General features: G+C 41.8%; 1 protein-coding gene across 1 annotated transcript in view; it reads left to right on the top strand.

Moving 5' to 3' along the window:
- Positions 1 to 20,526: 20,526 nt before the first annotated feature.
- Positions 20,527 to 24,262, top strand: part of CNNM2 (cyclin and CBS domain divalent metal cation transport mediator 2) — a 138,240-nt gene continuing 134,504 nt past the window's right edge. The window contains exon 1 of the mRNA XM_044437832.1: positions 20,527 to 22,144. Within this exon, the coding sequence (XP_044293767.1) occupies positions 20,527 to 22,144 (1,618 nt within the window). The remainder of the gene's footprint in view (positions 22,145 to 24,262) is intronic.

Genomic DNA, 24,262 nt, shown 5'->3' on the forward strand with positions numbered 1-24,262 from the left:
CTATATGAAATTAGTTTAACATGGCTAAAGCCAGTGGAAAGGGATGCTTTTATGAGAGTAACGTGGAACAAATACTAGAGAAGCAGCTGTGGTAGGTGAGAGAATTCCTAGATGAGCAGGTAATTTGCAGATTCATAGAACACTGCAGCCTGTTATCAGAGTGGTGGTGGAATGTGTGTCTGTGGTTACTGTGAAATGCAGGGGTAGGCCACCTTTTTAGTCATAAGCAGACTGGGCACTTTCTGAAATCATAATGTGCCATGCCACAAAAGGTGTACCATGAGAGCTATGGTAAAGGACAAACAACCTGCCCAAAAGACTTAAATTCAAGGCAGAATTGAGATAGTGCTTCCTCACAGTGCCATCCAGTGGAGGTTTTCCAAATAGCGCAAGGCCCTATACATCCTGGCCAAGAAAAAGAAGTGGTCACACCTTCCCTAGCCTGCTGTGACAACTTCACCCAGCACTTTAAGGAAAAAAATCGCTCAGATTGCCGCGATCTGGATCCACAGTTGATATGGTTCCAGTACAGGAAGTGTCCAGAGTGCCGTCTGGTCCATCATTATTGGATGAGTTTCAGTTATTGCGGCCTGGTGATGTGGACAAGGTGCTTGGAATGATATGCCCTACCACCTGTCTTCTTGACCCTTGCCCTTCTTGGCTGCTGAAAGGGATTGGTCCCTGGGTCCGGGAGGTTATCAATTTCTCACTGAGATGGCCCGGGTCCCTACTCCCTTGAAGGAGGCGGTGATCTGGCCTATCCTGAAGAAGGCATCTCTGGATCCAGATGTGGCCACCAACTTTAGACCAGTGGCCAACATTCCCTTTTTGAGTGAGGTGTTAGAGCAGGTGGTAGCAGGACAACTCCAAGCACTCTTGGATGAAATGGATTATCTGGACCCATTTCAGTCTGGCTTCAGACCTGGTTATGGTACTGAATCTGCCTTGGTCACCCTGTATGATGACCTATGCAGGGAGAGGAACGGGGAGTGTGTCCCTGTTGGTTCTCCTGGACCTCTCAGTGGCTTTCATTACCATCAACCATGGTATCCTGGATAGGCTGGCCAGGCTAGGAGTTGGGGACACTGCTTGGCAGTGGTTCTGCTCTTACCTAGCTGACTGATTCCAGAAGGTGGTGCTGAGGGACTATAGTTCTGCGCCATGGCAGCTTTGCCATGGGGTTCCGCAGAGCTCTATTTTGTCCCCCGTGCTCTTTAACATCTACATGAAACTGCTGGGAGAGGTCATCAGGAGGTTTGGGCTGCGGAGTCACCAGTATGCTGATGACACTCAGCTCTACCTCTCGTTTACATCTACTCCAGGTGAGGCAGTGGCTGTACTGAGCCAGTGCCTGGCTGAGGTAATGGGCTGGATGAGGGCCAATAAACTGAGTCTCAGTCCTCTTGGTGGGTGGATTGAGGTTCCAGGGTAAGTGATTTTGACCCTGTCCTGGATGGGAAAGCACTCCTTCTAAAGGACAGGGTCCACAGCTTGGGAGTACGCCTTGACCCGGAGCTGTCAGTGGAAATCCAGGTGGCAGCGGTGGCGAGGAGTACTTTCCTACAGCTTTGGCTGGTCTATCAGCTGCATTCTTACTTGGACAAAGACTGCCTAGCAATGGTGATTTATGCTCTGGTAACCTCCAGAATGGATTATTGTAATGCACTCTACGTGGGGCTGCCCTTGAAAATAGTCTGGATACTTCAGCTGGTACAGAATAGAGCAGCCAGGATGCTGACAGGGACCAGTCGTTATTCTCATATAATGCCAGCTACATTGGCTCCCAGTTGAAGTTCGGCCCAATTCAAGGTGCTTGTTCTGACCTATAAAGCCCTGAACGGCTTAGGACTGGGATACCTGAAGGAACGTCTCCTTCCGTATATGTCCTCACACCCCTTAAGATCTGCAGGAGTGGCCCTACTGAGAAACCTCCCTGTAGGAGGTAAAAAGGGCATCTATTCGGAGTAAGGCCTTCTCTGTGGTGGTGCCCAGATTATGGAATGTGCTCCCTGGAGAGGTTTGCCTGGTGCTGAGTTTATATTCTTTTTGGTGCCAGGTCAAAACCTTTTTATTTAACCGGTATTTTAAAAACTAGTATTAATGTAACAGTCACATTTTATTGCTTTTACCGCTTGGATTATTTTAATGTATGTGATTTTGTTGATTGTTTTAATGTATTGTGAGCCATCCATCTCTGCCTTGTATGGGGGATGCATACAAAATTTTTAAATAAAAAATAAAGAAAAATATGACCCTCAGTATGCTAAACTCTTTTGAAACAGTAGAAACTTGTTTCATAGCAGTTCCAGCGGTTAGTAAGAAAGTGCTCATTTTTCAAAAAATGTGGGAGGGGTAGGGCACCTTGGTAGAGACCAAAAAAAGGTGTCTGAGATGTGTTGGTGCCCGTGGGTCTCACCCTGCCTATTTCTTGTTTAGCACATTTCCAGTTTAGCACTCAATTACTGAACCAGAAGTGCTGGCAGATATGTGTAGGGGGCATCTTTCCGTTGCATGCAGGCCACCTGGAGCAATTGTTCTCTTCAGGATGTTCCACTGATAGCAGGTTTGTAAGTAGAGCAGCCCAGCAACTTCAAAACTTATCAGATGATTATATTGACATTGAATGAGAGAAGTTGATGCCTGAAAACATGCTTATTATTGGTTTCTACCTTGGTTCCTATTGTTGAGGAAATTGTCCAATGTGAAAAGAGGCATATAAATTATAATTACATGATAAATATAACAGTTTTATTTGGAAAAAATGCAGTTAAGTTGATAATATCAGCTCTGTGCTTCCTTGTCTTGGCTGAGCTTTTAGAATACTAACCAGAACTAAGATGGGCAAAGCAGAATATATATAGGAGGCAGATCTTGATCATAATGTGATAAAAGCTTTTGATTTTATGGTTTAAATGATGTTATTCTGATACATTTTATTGAAATTTCATGTTGGAAAGAAGTGATTAATGCACATAGGACAAAACAAAGGGCCAGAACATGATGCCAGAACTGATGAAGAAAGCAACTTGTTACTCAAAGAGACTGCTTTATATACTCTTCTCCCACTACTGTTACTGAACATATTTTTGAAAATGTTCCTGCTGGGATACTTTCTCTAATTAATTTTGGTATCAAAGGTGATCTTTAGGGTAAGAATGAAAATGCTAATGCCTGTGAAAGCGGTCTTCATTAAAAAGACATGAAATCTTACTGCTTCACCAGTATGATTCCTCTTTCAGATATGCATTTGTTAAAAGGTCCTTGCTAAATGCCAGGGCATTTGCCATACTTCCTGTTTGTGTTAGTGCCTGGTAGGTCAGCAAGGACCAAGAAGTTAAAAAACTTCTCACATTCTTCCTGATACTGAAGCAAAGCTTTCTTCGTTATATAAATATAGCCTTAGTTTTCTTGAAATCTGAGAGCTGGTTCACACATACAGGTTTGTTGCAATCATTGCACTAATTAGTGATCACTTTTTATTATTAATTTTATTTCCATTCTGCCCAGTAGCTGAAGCTGTCTGGACAGTTCACATTGTTTGAAGTATAATAAAAAGATGCAATAAAAATACAAATAAAGCACAGTATAAAATTTCAATATACAAATGTAAAACGATTTAAAATTCCAATACACAATACACAAAATTCCAATACACAAAATATAAAGCAGTTTAAACAGCTAAAATAGCTTCAGTAAAACTAAACCTAATTCAAACAGCTGACATAACTCATACCACTGGGTGCCTGAAAAGATGACAGTGTAGGTACCAGGTAGGCCATAGTGGTAAGATCATTCTATAATTGGTGGACTTTCACTGAGGAAGCTCTCCTCCTCGCCTCTTTCTGGGCCTCCCTTGGAGTAAGCAGCTGAAGGAAGGTGCAGATTACAGGGTTTAGGTAAATTGAGGTTGGGAGATGTGTTCCATCAGCTAGGTGGTTCTAAGCCATGGAGGGCTTTATAAGTTAGAACCAGCACCTTGAATTTGATTTGCAAGTGTATAGGCAGCCAATGTAAGGACAAAATTGTTACAAGTTTGGACCTTCTGGTCCCAGTTACTAATCTGGCTGCCACATTTTGCACAAGCAGCAGCTTCTAAGCAGTCTTCAAGGACAGCCCCACATAGAGTGCATTGCAGTAATCTAACACAGAGATCACCAGAGTGTACATTACTGGAATCAGGCTCCCTGTCCAGCCAGCAGCCAAAGCTGCTAGAATGTTCTCCATGCTACTGATGCCACCTGAGCCTCAAGTGACAAAAATGGATAAAGGAAAACTCCCAAGCTAAAAACTTGCTCATTCAGTGCAACTCTATTCAGAACAGGTTGAACACTCTCCATCTGGTCAGTGAAACCACCCACTAACAGCATCTCAGTCCTGTCTGGATTGAGCTTCAGTTTATTAGCTTTCCTCCTGTCTATTATTGCAGCAGGCAGAGTTTAGTGCACCCACAGTCTCACCTGCTGTGAAGGTGAAAGAGAAATAGTATACTGATGGCAACCCACTCCAAAACTCCTGCTAACCCCACTAAGCAGTTTCATATAGATACTAAATAGCATAAATTTAACTTGCAAATGTGAATGTCCCATTACAGATCTAATGCTAGAAGCAGAGGTTTTGAATTACCTGATACCAACTTAAAGTCAACCATCAGCTGGTAGTTGTCAAATATAATCTAGTGTAAAGAATTCAAATGATTTATATACATATATGAAATGGCTTGGAGGAATAAGCATTTTAAACTTATAAACTAAGACACAGTATAAATTTATAGTGTAGGACTCAGTCCTGTAAATTTCACTACCACTTGCAGTATCTGCTCTAGGATAGTTCTGTAAAAGTATTACTCTTTTCATAACAAACAGAAGGCTAGGCAATGGAAAAATTGCAAGAGGGGGAAGACAACAACCCAAGAGATTAAGAACCACAGATTACATACTGCCCTGTAAGAAATTGTGTGGTATCTCCAAACATCTGAACAAGTTTGCAATACTTTGCTCTTTGGACTCATAGAAATCAAAGTAGTAGTTTCAGCTGCTATGATACATAGCCAACAATATTACTGTTTTTCTGGTTTTATTTTCCCTTTGATACCTGTGGCTACTGAGTGTGTTTAGCTCTCATTAGGTTATTTATGGTGGGAGCTTTTCTGGTTGCAAATGGTGCAGTTGTTCAGAGCGTGCTGATACTTCCCTCTTATTTGTTCATTTATTTAAGGTTTTTGTATGCCATCCCAATTACTAAAAAAGTCTCTGGGCGGCTTATAAAGAGCTTATTTCTCGCTTACCCTGTTTGGAATTCAGCACCTGAATTTGCTATTTAGAGGATGTGAACTTTCTGGCAAACTGTGTCCAATATGCATTTGGACATGTTAATAAGTTTTCTACAGCTGTTGGACACAGTGTGCCAGAAGCATACAGTAGCACATTCACCATATATGACATGCAGTGGAAATTAAACCCCATAGAAATTGTGAGATGACAACTATATATTCATGGTAACTTATGAAGTACTTTTAGTGATTTTTCAGGATGTTTCACTTGGATCACAGATTGAAATAATGGATGGGGATTACTGATACCTGGGGAAAAGCCATATTTGAATTTTTTCCATCTCCCCACCTTAATTTCGCTGATGTCAGTGGTTCAGGATCCAAACTGAATAATAGGTGGTACAGAGGATAATTCTGTCTTATCCAATTGTGGAGAGAGAACTGTGCTGATCTAAGCCTGTTTGTTATCATATAAGATATCAAAAGTCCCAGGTTACAACCTCAAACTACATGTGGTTAAATCAGCTGACATGGCAATGAAATAAAAATTGTTTATCAAAACTGGAACAGAATAGAAATGCATTTTGAATTGCTTCTTGCCCTGTCCATGTTTTGGAGATGAAACTGTAATGTCTCTTGCTTTCCTAACTTTTCATTCCTCTCTCCCTTTTAAAAGAGGCAACTGATGGAACCCAATGACAGGTCTGGCCCTCCCATTGGGCGGAGTGAGGCAGATGGGAGAGTGGAGGATGGACAATGGTAGCAAAGTGTTGGAGAACAGAGGTAGATATGTCATACAGCCTGCCCTGCACCACCTAAGGTAGCCTGCCACCCTCAGGTACGACAGAGGACTCTTGTCCCATTGTCAGGTGATGTAGGACTCAGCTGCCAGTCCACTTGGCTTCAGGCAGCAAAATGTCTTGGCAGATGAACCTCATCAAAGTACTTTCCACAACTCTTCTTGCTGGTGTGAGGTAATAGGGATGATACAATAGGGATGTATTTTACTTCATGTTGTGAGCCGCCCCGAGGCTTCGGCGAATGGGGTGGCATAGAAATGTTTTAATAAATAAATAAAATACAATGAGTTTGGCATAGTTGTATTCTGCTGTTTGAAGTCACAGGATGTTGTAAACTAATCTGAAGTTATTACTTTGTTTGAAAAAAAAACAAACCATCTTCTAATTGTGAAGAAAAAAATTAAGAACTAGTGAGAGTCATTGAGAGAATGGGCTTTTTTTACAAGAAGTATTTATCATGTTCTTGTTCATACTCATGGAATTCATTTCCATAAAATAGGAGGACTGCTAGCTTAGGTAGTGTTGGAAAAGGTGAAGGTAGCCAAAAAAATTCCCAAAAAGGAAAATATTAAAATCCATACTAGCACAATTCCTTTATTAGACTAACTGAAAAGCCACAAAATATTGTAAAACCTTTTGAGTTCTGCAGAACGCTTCATTAAGCAAGATGATAAGCAAAGCAAAATAGGTGGGGGAGGGAAAAGTAACTTATTTTACAGCCCTGGAGTCTGCCTTTGGGTTACCACTTTAAGATGGAAAGTGAGAGGGACTGTGAACAACCAAATGAGGCTCTACCAGGTACTTAGATAGTTTCAACTTACACTTCTAATACTTGCAGCTGTGAACTACTACACCCAGGTGCTTTCCTGACCAGTGCAGTTCATGCTTTAATTGCTCCCCACATTTAGGCCCTAAACCCATATTAATCCAACCTGTCTCTCCTTAGAAAGCAAATGAAGATTTAATGGCTGCTTACTGAGAGATAAAATAGTAAGGCTTATTTATGCTAATTCTTGGCATATAACTTTTAAGCTACTGTTTTAATCTGGTGAAAACCCCTGGGCTGTCATATCCTGAGAAGCTGCTATCATGTGATTTCACCTTATCAATATTAAATGTTCAACCCCCAGGAAGAAAGAAATATAAAGAAATGTCAAATTGGGAGCAGGGGGCCATATGTACAGCAGGAAGCCATTGAGACGAAAACCTGTTGGGTTAATTTTTAATTGCTTTATTGCAGAGCCTCATAAAAACCTCTGATAAGAAAGCAGCAAAGGTGCTGCATATTTTTAGTACAGCTCCATGTTCTGTTCTTAAAAAGCACTAGTAAGTAAATCAGTCAAGTTGTATTGTGAAACTTGGGCTTGTTTGCACAGTCATATATCTCAAGATAGCAACTTAATTCTGTTCAGGCTTGGATTGGGTTAATCAACTGAGAAATTAAGTCCAGTAGAACATAGTGGGGAACTTTTTTTTTGTTCCAGATAATTTTGGCCTACAACTCTTATAATCCCCCATCATTAGCTATGTTGGCTACAGTTTATGAAAGTTGTAGCCCAGAACTTGTGGGGAAAGGCAATTTTAAGCTGGTGGAAAACACCCCCTTCCTGGGGAAGGTTCTTGAATAGGTGGTGGCTGACAGTCCAACAGCTCCAGGTGCTCTTGGATGAGACTGATTATCTGGATCCATTTCAATCAGGGTTCAGGGCTGGGTTTCATCCAGTATAATGACCTCTCCTGGGAGAGAGATGGGGAATACAGCCCTGTTTGTTCTCCTGGACCTCTCAGCAGCTTTTGATACCATTAAGCATGGTATCCTTCTGGAACAACTCTCTGTGTTGGCTGTGAGAAGTACTGCACTGCAGTGGTTCCACTCCTACTTGGATGGCAGCCTCCAGAAGGTGGTGCTTGGGGAATATTGCTCTGCCTCTTAGATCCTCCTGTATGGGGTCCTTCATGGGTCAGTCTTGTCCCCCATGTTATTTAACAGCTACATGAAATCACTGAGTCATCCAGAATTTTGGAGTGCATGCTGATGACACACAGCTCAGTCTCTCCTTTTCATTTTCAGCAGGTGGGGCTGTCTGTGTGCTAAGCTGGTGCCTGGTCACAATAATGAACTGGATGAGAGCTAACAAACTGAAGGTCAATCCAGACAAGACTTAAATAATATTAGTGGGTGGTTCTTTTCAACCTAAATGGGATTGTACTCCTGTTGAAGGAGCAAGTTCATAGCTTCATGGAAACTCTTTGAGCCATCTTTGTCACTTGAGGTCCAGGTAGCTTCAGTGGCTCAGAGCACCTCCAACCAGCTTTGGCTGGTGGCAACATCCCAATCTTGATGGAGAGAGCCCACTGTCATTGACCTATGCTCTGATAATCTCCAAACTGTGTTACTGCAATGCACTCTACATGGGACTGCTCTTGAAGACTGGAAGTTGCAGCTTGTGTAGTATGCAGCAGCCAGGAACCAGATGGTCTGAACATATCACACCAATTCTGGCCCACTTGCATTGGTTGTCTATATGCTTCCAAGCCCAATTCAAGATACTGATTTTAACCTATAATGTCCTACATGACTTTGGACTACAATGCCTGACAGAACACCTCTGCTGACAGCCATCTACCAGACACTATGATCAATATATGGGGCCTGCCTCCAAGGGAGGGTGGCAACACACAGAAGGGTCTTTTCAGTGATGGCCCCCCGGTTACCAACCTTAATACTTTTAGGTGCCAGGTAGTCTGTTCTCTACTGTAGGGCATTGAATTTCTTTACTGGGGCTTGTTAGTTGCTAAGCAGGTTCTGAAGTTACTGTAATTTTTGTATCTGTTTTAAATTTGGTTTTTAATTTGGTATGGTAAGCTTTTTATGACATTATAGTTTGGTGCATTGCATACTGTGTTTTTAACTTGCTGTTGTAAACTGTCCAGAAAACCTTGGATATTGGGTGGTATGGAAAATAAACAACTTCATTAGCAATTACCTAATTCAGCTTACAAATTACAACTCAAAAGTGCAACTTATATTAAGAACACATTCTCAAAAAGATCTATTGGTGTTATACCAGAAGGCCTATACCTATTCCAGAATTGTAGAAGAAAAATCCATTGTGTTGAAATGTCTTTGTGTTATTCATTCCCACAAATGTTTTAAAGTTCTGATTTCATTATCATACTGCTCCATATATTTCATATATAATGCTTGAGAAGGTGGTAGAGCAGGTTTCTAACCTTTTGCTAGTAATATGCATACTTCAGTTAGCATGCAAGTTCTATTCAGCTGTTTCTTTGCCATGGCACTTTGCTTATCATTGTTCTGAGTGCGTTAAAGTTGACTTTCTTGAAGTTCAGGGTACGTGTTTGGCTGCAGTTAACCTTTGTCTCCTTTATAATTGAGAATTCAAGTATTGCATGGTCACTTTCCCCCAGGGTTCCCGTGGCTGCTATTTTGTCCACTAAGTTATCTCTATTAGTATTAAATCCTCTCATTCCTTCCTCTACCTTCTGCTGGAGGAATTTGTCAGCAATGCATGTCAGGAATCCCTTGGAGGGACCATGTTTGGCAGAAATGGTCTCCCATCATATATCAGGGAAATTGAAGTCCCCCATGATGACTACATCATTCTTCTTGGAAATGCTGGCAAGATGCTTTTCGAAGGTTGCAGCCTTGTCCTCTTTCTGACTAGGTGGTTGGTAATAGACACCAATAATTATTTTTTTCTTATTTTTTGCTCAGTGGATAACTTTGGGCCAGTCACTTACTCTCAGCCTAACTGATCGCTGAGGGCTGTTGTTGCGAGGATCATATGGAGCTATGTAAGCTTCCTTGGGTTCTTTACAAGAGGAAAAATGATGGGATAGAAATGTAGTGCAATAATATTTATAGTGATAATAGTAATAGTGTGTATAGTCAAGGTTATGGTTTTCCCAGTTGCAACATATGGCTGTGAAAGCTGGACCATAAGGAAGGCTGAGCACCGAAGAACTGAGGCCTTTGAATTGCGGTGCTGGAGGAGACTCCTGCGACTCCCTTGGACCGCAAGGCAATCAAACCATTCAGTCCTAGAGGAGATCAACCCTGACTGCTCTTTAGAAGGCCAGATACTGAAGATGAAACTCAAATTTGGCCACCTAATGAGAAGGAAGGACTCCCTGGAGAAGAGCCTAATGCTGGGAACAATAGATGGCAAAAGAAGAAGGGGACAGCAGAGGATGAGGTGGCTAGATGGAGTCACTGAATCAGTTGGTGTGAGCTTAAGTGGACTCCAGGGGATGGTAGAGGACAGGAAGGCCTGGAGGAGTTTGTCCATGGGGTTGCGATGTGTCGGACATGACTTCGCAACTAGCAAGCAAGCAATGAGTTATACCTGAAAAAATGAAAAGGGGCATCAAAGACAGAAATACCTGTTCTAATTTTATTTAGGAAACAATCTATACATGTTTAGACAGAAAAAGTCCTGTGACACCCAGCATAGGAACAGGAAGGCCTGGAAGAATGTTGTCCATGGGGTCTCAATGGGTCGGACACGACTTCGCGACTAACAACAAATAGTAGTAGTAGTAGTAATAATTAAAATGATCAATTGGGGTATGTCCTCACTAGTCTAGATTAGCATATAATGCCATTTATATAGTATATAGTAGATGCTTTTTTTGAAGCCACATCAAACAAAAATAGTTTTAACTTTCTTGCAAGCATATACCCAATATTCATCAAAATCTGACACTAATTTCCCTTAACTCTGCATCAGAGCAGCAGTTCTATTTGTGTTGCTTGCTTTTCTTATGGCTTGTTGATATTCCTAAGTTGTGTCAATACTCTATTTACGTTTATGTCTCCTACCATGGTCTGTCCACATAAAGAACAGATTTGCATTACTTCGCTTAATTGACTGTGAAGCAGAAAAACTGTGAACTGAAACCAGAAACATTATTAAGGAAGAATGACACAAGACAATTCCTGTAACAAAAAGTAAGCGAAGCCTAGATGAATGACAAAAGAAACACAGTTTTAAAGGAAAGGTGAGAAGCAAAAGCAACAAATGACAAAAATAACCCTAACCTAACCAGAACCCTGAATGCAACTTTTCAGCAACTATCACACAGAGACAAAAAGAAGTATTACAATAACCAGTGCAAAGAAATGGAACAACAAAAGAGGAAAATTGAGAGACCTATTGCAAGAGATCCAAGAAATCAAAGGGAAATTTGAGATTTAGTGTGATGCAGTGGTTAAGAACATGGGACTAGGATTCAGGTGACCTGGATTCTAGTCCTCGCTTGGCCAACTGGGTGACTTTGGGCAGTTGTCATGGACTCTTAGCCCAACATACCTCACAGGGTTGTTGTTGTGGGGATAAGATTGAGAGCAGGAGGAGGAGAATGATGTAAACCACTTTAAGTCAGTAAAAAAAAGCAAAATATTAATCTAAGAAATTCTGGGAATGCTAAAAGCCAAACAAAGGGACACACTATCTGAGGAGGGGAAAATAGAGACAAGGTAAAAAGAATGTAGAGAAAGACTATACAGAAGAGATGAAAGAACAACAGATTCCTTCAAAGGGAAATCCTTTGAGGAAGAGTCTACAGTATTGTGAAGTAAAGTGAAGTAAAAGCTGCTCTGAAAGCTCTTGGAATGAATAAAGCACCTGGAGTAGACATAATACCAATAAAACTATTCCAAGCTACAGAGATTGAATAAGTCCAAATCCCAACATGAATTTGCTAACAAATATGGGAAAAAACAATGGTCCATAGACTACAATAATTCAATATACATTCCAGTGCCCAAGATAGGGGATGCAAAGGACTGCAGCAAGCGTGAGACTATTGCACTAATTTTCCATCCAAATAGTGATGCTCAAAGTGTTGCAACAAAATTTTTTACCCTATTTGGAGATAGAAATGTTTGATTTTTAAGCTGGATTCCAAAAAGGAAGAGGCACTCAAGATCATATCACAAATATGCATTTGACTGGAGTGCACCAAAGAATGTCAGATGGTCAGTCTATGCTTTATAATCTACAGCAAAGCCTTTGGTTGTGTGGACCATGAGAAGCTTTAGATGATCCTGAAAGAAATGGAGTGCCTCAGCACTTGATTGTTCTGAAGCATAATCTGTATAATGGCCAAGAAGGTACTGTAAGGACAGAATATGGAGAAATAGAATGGTTTCCTATTGGCAAATGCACCAGAAAGGGATACATTTTATCTCCCTATTTAATCAATCTGTATGCAGAGCATACCATAAGGAAAGTTGAATTAGTATCAGAGGACGGAGTAAAAATTGGTGGAAGAATAATTTAAGATATGCAGATAATACCATATTACAGGCAGAGAGCAGCAGCAAATTGAACAAGTCCTGATAAAAGTGAAAGAAGCAAGAGTGGAAGTAGGACTTCAGCTGAATATTAAGAAAATCATGATGACAGAAGAATTACAGAAATGTACTGTTAACAATGAAGAAATTAAAATTGTGAAAGATTTGATATACCTTGGCTCATTGATCAATTCAAATGGAGATTGTAGCCAAGACCAAGATTCACTGAAGACCAAGGCCAGATCATCCACATTATTGTTTTCCTGATTACTATGCATAGATGTGACAGAAAGAAAAACCCTGGACCAACAGAAAGATGAATCAGTTGATCTTAGCACAAATCAAGCCAGAGTTCTAGAAAAAAAAAATGACAAAACTTAGGCTGTCATACTTCGGGTGCATCATGAGAAGGCAAGACTGCCTGGAGAAGACAGTCATGCTAGGAAAAGTCAGAGGCAGAAGAAAAAAAGGTACCTTAAATATGAGATGGACTGGCTCCACTAGAGAGTCAGAGACTTGAATTTGGAAGAGCTGAACAAGACTGTCATGGATAGAGCATTCTGGAAGGGTTTAATTTATAATGTCACCATAAGTTGGAGACAATTTGACAGTACATAAAAACAACAAACCATGGTTTAGATACAGCTTCAAATTAGCCAGAATTGCTAAAATGGTAAGAGGATATTAGGATACCTGCATGCTAGATAACCATATGCTATATTCCTTGTGACATGAAATGCTGAAATTTAGGAATGTCCTTTCTTAAGCATTGTTTTAAATCAGTTGTAAACTTGTAGAATGCCCTGGAATGTCCTCAGTACATTCTATGAAGTCTCTTTTCATAAATCTTGATTGAGAGAAGCAGGAGAATTCTATTAGCTGCCTTGAGTTTCTTGAAAGGAAAAAAGGTGAGATATAATAAACAAATATTCTGGTTTTAGACATCTCACTCTGTAAATCAAATGAAAAATTAAACTGAAGTGTTTTCAGAGGATAATATCAAATGGTTCCCTGTACTATGTTTAAAAATGCTATGGCTTTCTGAAATAGCTTGCTACTAGGTTTTGATTTTTAAAGATTTATTTGATGCTTTCTGCAGTGCTTCAAGAACATCTCTTCAGGCCCATTACTTCAACTATTTCTTGTTTGATACCTCTGGTCTGTGCTGATTCCTGGTATCATATGCAGGATGTGAGCACATGAAGATTAGTTCCAGGTGCAGAGTGGCTTTGAAATGCTTCCAGAAGAATAGACATTTAAATGGATGTACTAGTTTGTTAAAGGCTCATAGAATTCAGTCCAAGATGATCCAAGGTATAGTTTCCTAGAAGAGGAAGTAATTCTGCTTTCTGCCTGACCATTCTTCTGTTGGGCAGGCTGTCCATAATCTGAACGAATGCTGATGTTTAAGCAGTGGGGAGACTGAATTTCTTGCTAAAATATATATTTCATACTGTGGCAGAGTTAGTCTTACTGCAGCAAAAACAACAGTCTGGAAGCACCTTACAGACTAACAAATCGATTCTTATATAAACTTTTGTGGACAAAAGCCCATCAAAGATTGGGGAAGGTGACTGTCTACCTGCTGCTTAAGAAAAGGGTTTGGTGTCCTATGTTTGTTTATGTATCTATACTTACAGATAGCAGCAGTTTGGGAACAAGCAGAGGCAAAAAGAGCTATGAATTGGTTGATGACATTTTGATGATCTTAGGCATTCTGTTTCCCTCCACATATGTTCAGCTTTTATATTTGTATAGAATGAAAATACTAGAGCAGTGGTTCCCAAACCTTTCTATGCCCTGCATCCCTAACAATGTTTGCATTCCCTACAAAATAATATCACATTTGAAAATGAAGAAGTCAAATTTCTAATTTTTGAACCATAAATTGAACCACATATACTACTGCAGGTAAACAAATTGATGTAAAACAGCTTTTAACTCAGTGCATAAAATTCAAATATAAATTGAACAATTAGAAAAAATGGTAAACAGTAAAATCAATTCCAGTTGTGAACATAAAAGTCAATGACTTCCCTGTTCCTGCTTCTCATTCACAATTCTGTCAAAACATGGAGCTTTCTTGCTGACTGTGATCTGCAAGCCTGCCTGGGGATTCAGGCAATTCCTAGATTTTGTCTTGACTGACAAGAGAATGGAATCCAAATGCAATAAATAACTTATTGGAATAATTTTGGTGAAAGAATGTCACAATTCACAATTTTGGTGAATTGTGACACAGCCCTCCTCTTTGTTGCACCCCTGAAATGCCACCTTGTACCCTGTGGTACCCCTACAGGCACCCCAGGTTGGGCACCCCTGTACTAGAATGTCCAGAACTTGGTCCCGTATCCAAATGAATCTAAAACAAAATAAAGCTTCCTTTGGAATGTTTCACTGTTGAGAGAAGTGGCAAGTGTGCAATAAGGCATTTACTTCTAGAGATACTGGGCAAAAAGCAATGCTGGACAGGCAACTCTGGACAGATTTAAAAACAAAGCAAAAACATAAAATCCAACTTAAAAGTAACATCAAAGACTAGAGATTTGTTTAAAGGGTGGAAGTAAAGCAAATGAACAGCAGAAGATTCAGGACAGATAAATGTCAGGACACAGCATAGTTGAGCTATGGAATTCACTTCCACAGGATGTAATGAAGGCCACCAATATGGGTCATTCTAAAAGAAGGTTGGGCAAATTCATGGAAAGTAAGACTATCAATGGCTCCTAGTCCAGATGGCTAATGCATGATGAAGTTAGTGGGATTTACATCCAAGCAGATTAGCGTAGGCTTGTGCTGCTATTGGTTTAACATTGGCAGAAGGGGGAGCTGTAATGCCATAAAAAGTGAACTGGAGAGAGAAAAATACCCAACCACAGAGACAAAGCAAAAACAACTCTAAGCAATCACATTTCTTTCACCATAGGTTTGTGGAATAGAGTGTTGTAAATTCAGTGAAAGTATAGCATAACCCTATTATAATATACTTACTTGATAATATATTCCATCAGAGCGAGTTCCCACACAGTCCTAAATATATTTACTATAAACATCATAGGACATTTCAGTCCATATATTTAGGATTGAACTATACATCTGTATAGAACACTGGAATAGTGTGAGCAATGATAAAATCCATATTCCACCAAAATAAATAGCACAATTGCAAACAGAACTGATGGAACTCTACTGAAATCTAAACAGATACAAGTAAGTAAATTCAGCTTGCAGAATGCAAGCATAGATTAAATACACATTCCAGGCTGCTGTTGGAAATCCCCTACAAGGCTCATTTAAGTACATGAAAGAACAACAGAACTCCCAGAGTCTAACATTCCATTCGATGTACACTTTTGTTTGTTCTGTGCTGGAGTGTTGGCTGCCATTACCATCTGAAGGTAAACTTCTATCATGAATGTATAGTGTAAAAATGCCTATTTCAAGGCTTCTTGCAGTCTTGAAAAATGTATGTTCCATTTTCTAGATGATGCAGTAGTTCAACTACGGGGGGGGGGGGGGGTGCAGGGGTACATGATACAGAAATTTAGAAACACATATATCCCCCCCCCTTTCAGTGTCTCCCCAGTGTACTATAGGTCCCCATTTTGGAGATAAATCTTCAGGTACCTCTTTTTCAGACTGTTTTCGATTTACTGCATGTTAAGTTTCAACTTTGTGAATGTAGAAATATATTAATCATTTGGTCCTTCAGCGAGAGAGAGAGATTTACACAATGCTTTAAAGCACACACTTTTATTTCTCTGTATCATCCAGTTGCATAACTTGTTAAGCATTTTATAATTTTGCAATTACTGTAATAAAGTATTACTCAGTTGATGCTTTGATATTTTTTTTAAATTCTAGTGGAACACTGGATCATTTTCTCTGTTCTAGGCAATGGTGTTTTCCAGCAATTTTCTGTTCATATTTTTGCCTGTTCTCCTCTGACATTGCATCTGATTGCATCCAAGCAAACCTTGATCTGAAGAATAGGCACATAGATTTATGGAAATGAATTTCCGTAAATATCCTCAACCGTGATCAACACTGTAGCTTCAATTGTTTTCTTCCTGGTAGCAGGTCACAGTCTTAGCTGTATTACCCCCCGCCCCACCCTATATTTGGTCTATAACCATTGGATCACCATGCTCTTTATACCCAATATACAGAATTGGTACATTACTCCTTATAGAGGCATTAATCACCTCTATCCACTCAGTCCATCTTCTCTGGCTAGTTGTTAATAGCCAGGATGGACAAGAGTCAAGAATACTGGTATTTGGGTGAATCTATCCAAGCACTTGGTCCACATCCTCAGGCTGGAACTAAAGTTGATCTCTCACAACTGGACTAGATGGTATTTTGGATGCCTCCATAGGAACCATATCAATGGCATTAAGTTCAAGGCAAATAGGAGTGATTTTGAAGGATATAGTGTCTTCTTACCCAAGGCTTCACTCCATACCTACTGCAGTCACATTTTAATAATCCATTCATTGCATAGCAAAGCTTTGCTGGATGGCTACTGCAGAGAAGTAAGACCACTGCACTGCTGCAAAGTAGACACAAAATTGTGCTCTTTCTCATTAAGTTGTAGTTTCTGTGAGATTTGTATTTCAGTAGTCCTTTCTGTTTCATACTTCCAGCTCCCTGGTAAACCATGAACTCCTTGGTAAACCATGAAGCCCTGATCTGTCCCCACTCAGGCAATCCTAATATGAATAGGGTAGTTATTAGGCAACACCATGACAGACCATCTCGGCCAACTTGGGCAGGGAGACTGATGGGCAGCAAAATCCTTAATCTCTCTAGTCCAACACCTGATACATACACCGAAGTCTGGCACTTTTAGGTCTTAAAAAAGGGAAATGCCTTTTTCTCATGTTCTTAATCTATGTTGGATCAGACCAAAGAGCCATCTAGATCAGCACTTGGTACACATTGGTCGCAAACTAGCTACCCACAGGATCCCTCAAGCAGGATGGGTGCAAGACTTCCTCCTACCCAAGCTTCTCAGCAACTGGTTTTTCCAGGCATGCCAGCCCTGGTAAAGGGAGAGCACACAGCCAGCAAGGCTAGTAGCTACTGATAGCCTCCTCCCTCATAAATTTGTCCAATTCCTTTTTAAAGTCATCCAGATTGGCAGCTATCATCACTTCCTGTAGGAGTGAATGCCATAGTTTAACTAGGCATTGTATGAAGAAGTACTTATCTGCCCTAGACCTCCCACCATGGCTTCATGAGTTTGAGTGCTGTGAAAGAGGGAGAAAAATGTCTCCCTTTCTACGAGTACTTTTTCCACACCATGTCATTTAAAACATCTCTATTATGTCTCCTGGTACTTGCTGAACAGTTCCAGCTATCAAAGCCAGTCTTCATAGGGGTGTTTCTACAGTCCACTGATCATTTTTGTTTCCCTTCTCTGCATTTTTTCCAATGAAATAATGCGCTTTTTCAGGTATGGCAATCACACTGAACACAATATTCCAAGTGCAGTTGCACCAAAGATTTGCATTGGGAATAAGACTTTATTCCTATTTCATTCCTAATTTTGCCTAGCATGGAGTTTGCCTTCTTCAGAGCAGCTGAGCAATAGACTGACATTTTCATTGTCCTGGCCATCACTACCCCAAGATCCCTTTCTTGCTCAATCCCTGCTACTTATCCCACCAGTGTATACTTGAAGTTGGGATTTTTTGCCCTATCATGCATTACTCTACACTTGCTTATGTTGAACTGCATTTACCATTTTGATGCCCATTCTCCCTGCTTGGAGAGATGCCTTTGGAGCTCCTCACAATCCTTTTTTGTTTTAACCACCAACATTCAATCATCTGAGTGACCCTCCATGTAGTCTAGAGTTATGTGCTGTCAAGCTGTCAATCCTATATATGAAAGCCCTTCAAAATGTCTTATCCACGACAGCCCTACTCAGTTGTTGTACGTGCTTGTAGTTTGAAGTAGCATAGTTTAAATACAGGTTTACTAACTCAGGTAGGACCCTGTGCTCCTCATAACTAGCACACAAATTGAAATCTAGGTCATTGATTAAGAGATTGAACAGAAAATCAGTCCCAGAACAGCCCTGAGGGCCTCTGCTTGACACTGGCTGCCATCCTGATGATCCCCTGCTGACAGTTGCCCTCTGCTTGTGACCATCCACCATCCCCTAATCCAGTGGACACTGCATTGATCTATCCTGAAGCTCATAAATTTCTCAACCAGCATATCATTGTCAAAAATCCTGCTGATGGGTTTTACTGATTTCCATAGAACTGGCTTCTGTCTAAGCATGCACTGATTTGTACTGTTACTCGTAGTGTTTGTAGGCATGCTAAACAGAATTCTAATGTGAACATGCCCCCATTCCCATTTCTTCTTGTTGTTAGTCACGAAGTCGTGTCCGACCCATCGCACCCCATGGACAACATTCCTCCAGGCCTTCCTGTCCTCCACCATCCCCCACAATCCACTTAAGCTCACACCAACTGCTTCAGTGACTCCATCTAGCCACCTCATCCTCTGCCGTCCCCTTCTTCTTTTGCCATCTATTGTTCCCAGCATTAGGCTCTTCTCCAGGGAGTCCTTCCTTCTCATTAGGTGGCCAAAGTATTTGAGTTTCATCTTCAGTATCTAGCCTTCTAAAGAGCAGTCAGGGTTGATCTCCTCTAGGACTGAATGGTTTGATTGCCTTGCGGTCCAAGGGAGTCGCAGGAGTCTCCTCTAGCACCACAATTCAAAAGCCTCAATTCTTCGGCGCTCAGCCTTCCTTATGGTCCAGCTTTCACAGCCATACGTTGCAACTGGGAAAACCATAGCCTTGACTATACACACTTTTGTTGGCAGAGTGATGTTTCTGCTTTTTCACATGCTGTCTAGATTTGCCATAGCTTTCCTCTCCAGGAGCAAGCATCTTTTAATTTCTTGGCTGCAGTCCCCTTCTGCGGTGATCTTGGAGCCCAGGGAAATAAAATCTGTCATTATTTCTGCCAGAGGCTGAAATTTAGACCAATACAAATGTGAATATTTCACTCAGAGTAAAGTGCATGCACAGAGAATACAAAAACCATTTACCTCTTGCTCCAGAAGAATTGATCCAAAGCTGGCTTACTTGCTCTTTCTTATATATCTTTGTCACAACAATAGCTTTCAGGATAGGGAGGAATAGACTTGCTGTCTCTGGGGCTTAGGAGTATTGTATTGCATTATTTTTAACTGGAGCAACTTAGACCAACAGGGGCTGCTGCTTTTTATGACAAATCGTCCTAAGTTAAAATATTTTCCAGAGGAGTAAAAAATGCTGCTTTTGATAAGACTTGTTTTGACAGAAAGAATATGCTGACAGATATACGACAAATCGTTTTAAAAGGTACCAAGCACGGGCGTGCTAGAAGGACAGATGAACGGAGTGGGACGCACGGTTCTCACGGGGTCGTTTCGCGGCTGACATCTCAAGAGGAGCCGGGAAGCGGCAGAAAGTTCCTGATCCTATTGGCTATTCCTCTCACCAATCTCCGCTCTGCTCCCTTTTCGTTGGCTCCTTATTCAGTCCGGCTAGAGCTCACATACACAGCAGTCACGCGCTTTCTTAATTTGGAAAAGGGGGGCGGGGAAGGTTCTCTTCACCAGCCTTTATTGTAGCTGAGGCGGCGCGTGCGGGCTCTCGTCTCCCACCGTTCCACGCTCTTGCCTCCACTTCGACGAAACCTCTAACCGGCTTTGATCTGAGTGCGCGCGAGCGAGCGAGCTGCAATTCCGCTTTGCTTCCCACTCCGGCTCCACACAGCGCGCACAATGAGGAGTAGGCGGCCGGCCGGTTGGCCGGCCGGCTAGCTAGTCTTCACCCCCCTGCGTTTCTTGTGCTCGCTCTGTGATTGGGCAATTGTTTTTGTTCTGCTCCCCCCCGCGCTGCCCTGCTTGTATTCACCTGATTGGTGGATGCGCACCCGCGGGCTTCGTTCTTCCTCCCCCCTTCCCCTCAGGGGTAGGGGTTGGAGCTGCTCCTGGCCGAGGCCCGGCAGTCTCCTGTCATCCCTTGAGGGGCTGGTGACTAGCTCTGGCCGTTGAGTGTCGTCGGGATGAAGCCGCTCAGTTTATTGTGGCCCTGGTAGTGCTAACCTCCCTTGACTGGGAATATGGCCGCACCTCTACCCGCGGCTGCTGCCTGGCTCATGGCGGGCCCGGGGGGAGGCGGCGAGAGGGAGACGCGGGTTCTACCGCGGTCGCCGCTGCTGCTGCCCCTGCTGCTGGGTATTCTCCTCAGCCGCTGCTTCGGAGAGCAGCCCCCGCGCGCCGCCGCCGCCACCTCCTTGTTGCCCGGTGCGTCCGATTCTGAGGAGACTGTGATCATCGGCTTGCGGCTGGAGGACACAGACGATGTGTCGTTCATGGAAAAAGGAGTGCTACGAGTGAGCGAGAGGACCCATGTCAAGCTGCGGGTCTATGGGCAAAATATCAATAACGAGACTTGGTCCCGCATCGCCTTTACTGAGCATGAGCGCTGGAGAGAAGGAGAAGGCAGGCGGCCGCCGGCTGAGCAAGAAGATGGCCCGGCTCCTGTCGGCTCTACCTCGCCCGTCCCACAACGCTGCGGCATTCGCACTTCGGACATCATAATCCTGCCTCACATCACCCTCAACCGACGCACCTCTGGTATCATCGAGATCGATATCAAGCCTTTGCGCAAAACGGAAAAGAGCAAGTCCTACTACCTATGCACTTCCGTATCCTCCCCAGCTATTCTGGGGGGCCCAGGGGGCTCTTCTGGGGGCAGCAGTGGTGGAGGGGGGATTATTGGGCCTGATGGAGGGCCATGGACGGAGACCACCTGGATTTATCATGATGGTGAGGACACAAAGATGATTGTGGGAGAGGAGAAGAAATTCTTGCTTCCCTTCTGGCTTCAGGTGATCTTCATCTCCCTCTTGCTGTGTCTCTCAGGAATGTTCAGTGGACTCAACTTGGGACTTATGGCCCTTGATCCTATGGAGTTGCGTATTGTGCAGAACTGTGGGACGGAAAAAGAGAAGAACTATGCCAAACGTATTGAACCTGTGCGTCGCCAGGGCAATTACTTGCTCTGTTCTTTACTCTTGGGCAATGTGTTGGTCAACACTACTCTTACCATCCTGCTCGATGACATCGCTGGTTCCGGACTGGTGGCCGTGGTGGTCTCCACCATCGGTATCGTCATCTTCGGTGAGATCGTGCCGCAGGCTATTTGTTCCCGGCACGGCCTTGCCGTAGGCGCCAACACCATCTTCCTCACCAAGTTCTTCATGATGATGACCTTCCCGGCCTCTTACCCGGTCAGCAAATTGCTAGACTGTGTCTTAGGGCAGGAAATTGGTACTGTCTATAATCGTGAGAAACTGCTTGAGATGTTAAGGGTCACTGATCCCTACAATGACCTGGTCAAAGAGGAGCTGAATATTATTCAAGGGGCACTAGAATTGCGTACAAAGACAGTGGAAGATGTAATGACCCCACTTCGGGACTGTTTCATGATTACTGCTGAGGCTGTGCTTGATTTTAACACTATGTCTGAGATTATGGAGAGCGGTTATACCCGTATCCCTGTCTTTGAAGGGGACCGCTCCAACATTGTGGACCTTCTTTTTGTTAAGGACTTGGCCTTTGTGGATCCTGATGACTGTACTCCACTCAAGACTATCACCCGTTTCTATAATCATCCACTGCACTTTGTCTTCAATGACACCAAGCTTGATGCCATGCTTGAAGAATTCAAAAAAGGTGGGATGGTGGTGATGGGAGAGGGGAAGGAGAATGCATGAGAGAAGCTTTAAGCTATATACTTGCTTAATATTTAAAAGTATAACTGAGCTTCCTGGGATGCTGAATTCTGTGCTCAATACCACATTGGTGAAACTAGAGTAGCAGAATGAGCCATTTCCCTTCATTTTTTCCCTTGGTAATGATAGGCTTTGACCTGCTTTTATGCTCATTTCTATGTCTTCATGCTTCTCTTGAAGACATTACTTATATATTATTCCGTAACCAATTTATTGCATATGTGATATGGATTTGTGGCTCCCTTCTGTAGGCATCTTCCTCATGTACCTTATTAAACACATTTTTTGTTTGTACAGTAAAATAAGTTTTGGACAAATTTCACATGAAACAGGAGAAGTTTATGTGTCCAAGTTTCATGTTTTTGCCCCAAAGTACATTTAGAAATGCACAGGAAATAGTAATGAATTACATGCTTTTTAGTGCTAGATTCTAATTCAAGGATTTTGGAAGCAATTTTTAAATTTCAACAACCTCCACTTCAACTGCTAAGGTGAATTCTGTGTTTGCATATAAGTAGTACTGTGCCTATTTTATAGAAGAAATAACTTTTTGAAATTTATGGTTGGATGTCTGAGCTCTGGTGGCACAAATGTCTACATGGAACACACTTGTGTAAAACATAATTATCATTTTAGATATTAACATGGTCATAGATTAGGGCTTTTCACTATCTATAGATATGCTTGGAGGCTGTGCTTCACCCTGGCTCTCTAGCACACGTACGCTGTAGGTATACTGTACTTGCAGCCAAAAGTAATTTTGCATTGTGATCTATATGTGGGTTTTAAACTGATTCATACATAAAAGTGCCTAATGTGTGAGATTCTTTGCTGTAACATGCAAAATGGTTATAAAATACCATCGGTGTTTATTGCTACTTGTGGATTATTTTGGTCAGTTTTTGATAGTTATGTATGTACTTCAGAAGTTCCACTGGGAATATTAGGATGGTTCCCAGTCATGATACACCACCTATGGTAAACAGTGATGAAGATGGTGCTATTGTTAGGTAGAGTGAAGGTGGTGCTTGAGGCAGCTGATTTTAGATGTTATGAAAGGGAAGCAAATTATTAATAATGCAGTGTATTATTGTTGTACTCTTAGTGCTGAGAAAGGTACAATGTGCTTGTCAGGTTTTCAAGGTCTGTTGTTGTTAGTCGCAAAGTCGTGGACAACATTCTTCCAGGCCTTCCTGTCCTCCACCATCCCCCGGAGTCCACACAAGCTCACGCCGACTGATTCAGTGACTCCATCTACCCACCTCATTCTCTGCCGTCCCCTTCTTTTGCCATCTACTGTTCCCAGCATTAGACTCTTCTCCAGGGAGTTGGGTGCCTTCATATTGCAGGGAGAGGGCACCATGTGGTGCTTTATTCTGATTGACTTGAAACATGGACACTTACTTTTAAAGAACATTGTGTTCCACATGAATTATATAAATTCTGCCATATATGCCCTTGTGTCTTATTATGATCTCTAAAAACTGAGGATATCCTCTTATATGATCTGTTTCTCAAATTACAGTTGACCCTTCCTTAATAATTGCCCATCAGCTGTGAAGCTTCTTCTCATTGCAAACTAGTCCTGAGCATCTTTGAAGTCTATTTATTTGGGGTTTGGAATTAAGTTTGGAAGGCATAGTGAAAGATAAGCTATTGTTCTGTGTTATTGATTTTTATGTGTGTTAAACACCCTGAGCCTTCAGGTTGGAGCAGGCTATGCATCTAAAATAATTTTGTAATAAAACTTTCTCAGATCAAATTAAGCAGAAGGTAGTCTGCTCTACTGACTGTCTTTACTGACTGCATTTACAACTTGGGTAAACAAGGTAGTGCTGGAGTTAACCTGTTCTTAGAGTAGTTCTTGAACTGTAGCTGAACTTTAACACTCAAGTTTCTGATTTCCAGGCAGTAACTATGTTGGTTAGATTTCAGAGCAATATCAGGCTCACTAAACTTTGGCTGTATATACTAGCTTTTTCCATTTAAAAGTAACCCAACTTTATTTGGAAGTTCTGGAACATTTTAATTCAGATAATGAGGTACTTTGTTTGGAAAT

The sequence above is a fragment of the Varanus komodoensis genome, unplaced genomic scaffold (genome assembly GCF_004798865.1).
Source record: "Varanus komodoensis strain SLA01 unplaced genomic scaffold, ASM479886v1 scaffold1, whole genome shotgun sequence".
In the NCBI taxonomy this organism is placed as follows: domain Eukaryota; kingdom Metazoa; phylum Chordata; class Lepidosauria; order Squamata; family Varanidae; genus Varanus; species Varanus komodoensis.